Raw genomic sequence first — 4696 nt, 5'->3', positions numbered from 1 at the left:
ATATTTTGGGGAGACAACTTAAGAGAAATCCTTCTGTTCCTCACACCCCGGGGCAGTTCCACTCTGTCCTTTAGAGTCTTGATGAATTGGAATCAACTTGATGGCAGTGGGTTTGATCTTTATTCACCTGCGATGTGACTAGCCTTGCCCTCAAGCAGGTGCATCAGAAAGTGGATTACTACCCCTTCGGAGGCCAGTCCTGGGATGAGTAGCCTACCCCTTACAGACTTGCCTAGGTGGGCCCTTGAAGGAATTTGGGGTGCCAGGGTCACATGTCTTGAATCAGATGCTGACTGCTTTGGTCATAGGGCCCTGAGCCAATCTTGTAAGCGCTTCGGTCCAGCATAAGGTATGTGTCCCCATTGTAGTCCTGGTCTCCTCTCTGTAGTCCTGCCTGTAGCCATGATGTAATGATCTGCTGCCAACCGTACTTCGGTGAGTTTTCCAGAAAGCCAGTTTCCCAGAATGCCTTGGACGAGTCATTATGACCTCCTACTGATGGTCTCCCTCTTCTGGATGCTTGTCTTTGTCCTGTGTAAGACTGAATAAATGTGCCTTTAGCAATTATGTTTGAGATTCAGGGTCTCTTTTGCCCCCTGCAACAAGCCATAGCATTTAGGAGCCACTTGACACCCCCAAATGAATACAGTCGAGCCCCACTCTGCACGAGCACATGTCGAAGATACTGTCCCCACTACCAGCACCTGGTTTATCGGGACCACCCCAATCGCTCCTCACTGGGCTCCGCTGCCTCCTACCTCAAGGCCCCTCGGACTTCTCCTCCACAGGGGACCCAGAGCCAAATGGAAGACCCATTTATCCAACAATATTCATGAGCATCAGATCCCGGCTGCCTCCTGTGCTGCCTGGCCCTGTACTTGGGGCTCCAGGAGGCATTTGTAACAAGGCCAGAACGTGCGACGGTGGAGTGGCTGGCATCCCCGAGCTGGCTTGGGTTCAGTGTAGCGAGTAAGAAGAGTCTTCGTCATTCCAGGGCCTCTTGGGGATGCTGGGAGGGACATGTTGGCAGTGGCAGGGGCTGAGACAGGGCAGCAGCTTTGTTCTGAAGGCCGCAGTGGCAGGATGCCCAGGGCAGACCCAGCTTCCTCCAAGGCAGGACAGCAGGGCGGGAAGCTGGGGGCCTCCACCCTCCTGCGCTCTGTGCCTTGAAAGCCAGGGCTGGAGAGGGCCAGCACGCAAGCCTTCGCAGGAAGCAGTAGGAGGCACTCGGAGCAAAGTCCACTTGCAGGGTCGAGACCCTGCTACGTTTCGGGCTCTACTGCTAAGCATTCTCCACGCCGTCGCCCCTGCCGCTTCCCGGAACCACGTGGGCTGGGTCCTGTGGGGGGGGGGGGGGGGCAGGGGTAGGTCTTGCCCAAAGTCAGATCCTTGAGCTGGAATTTGAACCCAGATCTGACTTCAGAGCCCTGTTCTCGACTCCCATTCTCTTCTGCCCGCTCTGGGGCCTGTCAGGCAGCCCTCACAGAGCCCAGGGCAGGGGAGAAGAGGCCCGCTCTGGGAGCAAGCAGCAGTGAGGAGCAGGCTCCGCTGCGGGCAGCAGCAGAGCTCCCCGAGAAGGTGGCATCTACTACCCTGAGGGGCAGCTTCTCAACAGAGTCTGGATGTAAAGGGGATCCTCCCTGCTTGAAACCCACCAGTCTTTCCCACTGGTTACTCCTGGGACCCTCATTCCCAGGGTCACGGTCAGGTCCGGAGAGGCTCACTGAGGACACTGGGAGTAAGGGGAGGGGCCCAGGACCCACGCCCAGACCCTGCCTCCCAGTGCAGTGCTCCCGTGTTCACTCCTGGGAGGACCTTAACTGTGACCTTGGGGAATCACCTCATTGGCCTCAGATCCGGCGCAGCTCCAAGTCCCCCTGCCCACCCATCCCAGCCGCACGGGGCAGGCTCGTTCATGACCATCTGTAATTCCCGAGTCCCCAGAGCAGAGGTGGAAGTCGTGAAGAGCTGCTCCTGAGCTGTGGTGACAGGGACCCTTGAATGGGAAAGGGTCCTGAGTCACCAAGCAGGCGCTGGCCAAACCTCAGGGTGGAGGCTGGAGGTGTCCAGGCTACCCAGGGACTGGGCTAGGCCAGCGGCATTTCTGAGTCACAGGGAGGGTGGGTGGTGGGTGACTCAACCCGGTCCAGACTGGCAGAGGCGAGAGCCACGAGCCCTTTCGCCTGTCCTCCCAGGGTGGGTGACTCCAAGGTCCCTCGGTCCTGCCCCCAGCCTTGGGCTGCTGACCCTTCCTGCAGCCCTGCCTAGCATTGGCTGGCCAAGCAGTCGGCAGGGATTCAATCACCTGGAGGAAGAAAGGAGCCTTGCTAAAACCCAGGCCTAGATCCCCATGCTGGCCTGCTCCAGCCTCCCGGGCTCCCCCAGCAAGGAGAGACCGTTCTTTCTTCCAGATGAGCCTGGAGCTAGAGAAAAGGCAAAATAACTAGTCCAAGATAGGGACACCTCACCTCCCACCCTCCCCAAAGGGATGACCAGCCCCATTTCACTGAGGCACAAAGCCAGCTAGTGAGGCTGCCAGGGCAGGGCAGGCCCCAGGGCTTCTTGCTATAGGCTGAGTCTTTGTGGCTGTCTTAGCCAGCGGCCTCTGGAGCCTGGAGGGAGAGTGGAGAGGGCTGAGGAAAGATGGAGAGGCAAGGTGGCAAAGCTCATTTGGCCAGTCTGTGTGGGAGGAGCCACACACTGTGGAGGCTGCGCCTCCTGCCCGGGGTGTCGAACTGGGAGCCTGGAAGGCCTTGGGCCAGTCCTGCAAGGCCCACACTTTTGCTATGGCAATGGGTGTCCCTGAACAGGCCTGGCCAGGGAGGTTAGAAAGAACAGGGGTGCAGGTGGAGTCGTGGGCAAGGGAGGACACCCTAGTTGCCACGTGGGTGGGTGGAACCATTGTTTTCCCTCCTCCCTTGGCTGGACCCCAAAGATGACACAGGTGTACAAGCAAAAATAGTTTATTTGAGGATGGAAGCCCCAAAATTGGGGGGCCCAGGATAAGGCCAAAGCAGCTGCCCAGAGTTGGCACAGACTAGCCCAACTCCCTGCAGGGAGCCCAGCAGTAAAGAAGCCCTTCCCAGGCCCACCTCCCCTGGCTCCCCCTGCCCCCACCAGGGGGGATTGTGCCACCCCCAAGTCATCCTCATGGTAACACGGTAAGGTTTTCCAAGTTGGCCACCCGTTTTGCTCAGAGTAGCTGATGCCCACCATCATGAAGACGGCCAAGCACCCTCGCTGTGCCACATCGTCCAGTGGTGGGTGGGTCTGGGATGGGGCGAGCCTCTCTGGGAGTCCCCTTCCAGGGGTCCCTCGCCCTCCCTCGGCCCCAGTGGTTGGAGCTGCCTGCCCTCCACTTCTCCCGTGGCCACTGGCTGAAGTCAGATCCAGGCTGGTGCTATGACACATGGCCCAGAAGCTCCTCCACATCTCAAAGGCCTTTGCCAGGCTGGTCCCTCCGCCACAGCCCCCTGCGGGCAGCCCAGGAGGCCACACACTCACAGTGGTGGTAAAGGAACATTCCAGAAAGGGTGAGTGCAATGCCCATGTAGCTGGGGGCGCTGAGGTGGCTGCCAAACAGGAGCCGGGACAGGACGAGGTTGCCCACCACGGTGAGGTTGCCCAGGACGTGGACAGTGAGGGCAGAGGTGAGGGCCAGCAGGGAGAAGCTGGCCAGGTTGTAGAGCACAGACAGGAAGCAGCTGAGCAGGACGCAGGCCCAGAGTCGGGAGTCGGTGGGAGCGGGTGGTGTGGCCATGCCAGCCTCCAGCACCAGGGCCGCCCCTGCCAGCACACAGAAGCTGGGCAGTGAGGTGGCGTACAACAGGGTCACCGCGTCCAGCTTCTCCTCCTGCAGCAGGCCACCTATAACCAGGACAGCGGCCATCAGCACACAGCAGGTAGGTAAACCCCAACGCGGCCGACAGGGGCACCCAGCACGGCCTCACCTCCCAGGCTCACTGGCACTTTGTGAAAGTCCCCTGCCCGCCATTCTGCGCTACCAAACACTGGCCCTCAGACCCCTGGGGTAGTGCCCTGTGTCCACTCTGTACAAACCTTGACTGGGCTCGTGTGAAGCCCTTAGCCTCTCTGAGCCTCAGTTTCCTCACTTGCTTGGAGAGTTAGGTAATAATAAAACCTGACACAACCTTGGCATGAGAAATACGGGGCTTCCTACTCCCATAGAGAGTCACAGGCTTGGAAACGCACAAGTCCTGTTCTACACTATTGGGGCCTATCCTATAGAGTCTCCCCTATAGGGCTTTCCACTCCTGTAAAGAGTTAGGGTTTCAGAAACCCGTCACTGCAGTTCTGCCCCATCGGTCTGCCCCATCGGGTCTCTGAGGTTGCTGTGCACCGGCCTGGGCTCACAGGGAAGAGAGAGAATAGCCCTCGAGGGACCGTGAGCGTGTGGCAGAGGAGGAGGACCTGCTCAGAGAAGGGGAGGCTGGGCGCCAGCCCGAGGAGTGCCATCATGGCACTGACTGGCACTACGGAGGGCGAGTAGGATTGATGAGTGTTTAAACAAAAGCTCACTGCCATCCAGTCAGTGCCAACTCACAGTGACCCCGTAGGACAGGGCAGAGCTGCCCCAGTGAGTTTCCAAGACTGTAACTCTATTTCTTCCTCTTTTTTTCCTTTTAAAATAATTTTTAATGGGGTCTCATACAGCTCTTATCACAATCCATCCATC

General features: G+C 58.7%; 1 protein-coding gene across 1 annotated transcript in view; it reads right to left on the bottom strand.

Annotated features, from left to right (window-relative positions):
- Window positions 1–2947: 2947 nt before the first annotated feature.
- The window catches only part of SLC35E4 (solute carrier family 35 member E4), an 8460-nt gene continuing 6711 nt past the window's right edge, over window positions 2948–4696 (bottom strand). Inside the window, exon 2 of the mRNA XM_004716719.2 lies at window positions 2948–3867. Within this exon, the coding sequence (XP_004716776.1) occupies window positions 3434–3867 (434 nt within the window). The 3' untranslated portion in view covers window positions 2948–3433. The remainder of the gene's footprint in view (window positions 3868–4696) is intronic.

Source organism: Echinops telfairi, unplaced genomic scaffold (assembly GCF_000313985.2).
Source record: "Echinops telfairi isolate 266 unplaced genomic scaffold, ASM31398v2 ScPeMD7_29;HRSCAF=101, whole genome shotgun sequence".
Classification (NCBI taxonomy): domain Eukaryota; kingdom Metazoa; phylum Chordata; class Mammalia; order Afrosoricida; family Tenrecidae; genus Echinops; species Echinops telfairi.
The sequence above is the reverse complement of the archived record's forward strand: the minus strand, read 5'-3'. Positions and strand labels throughout refer to the sequence as shown.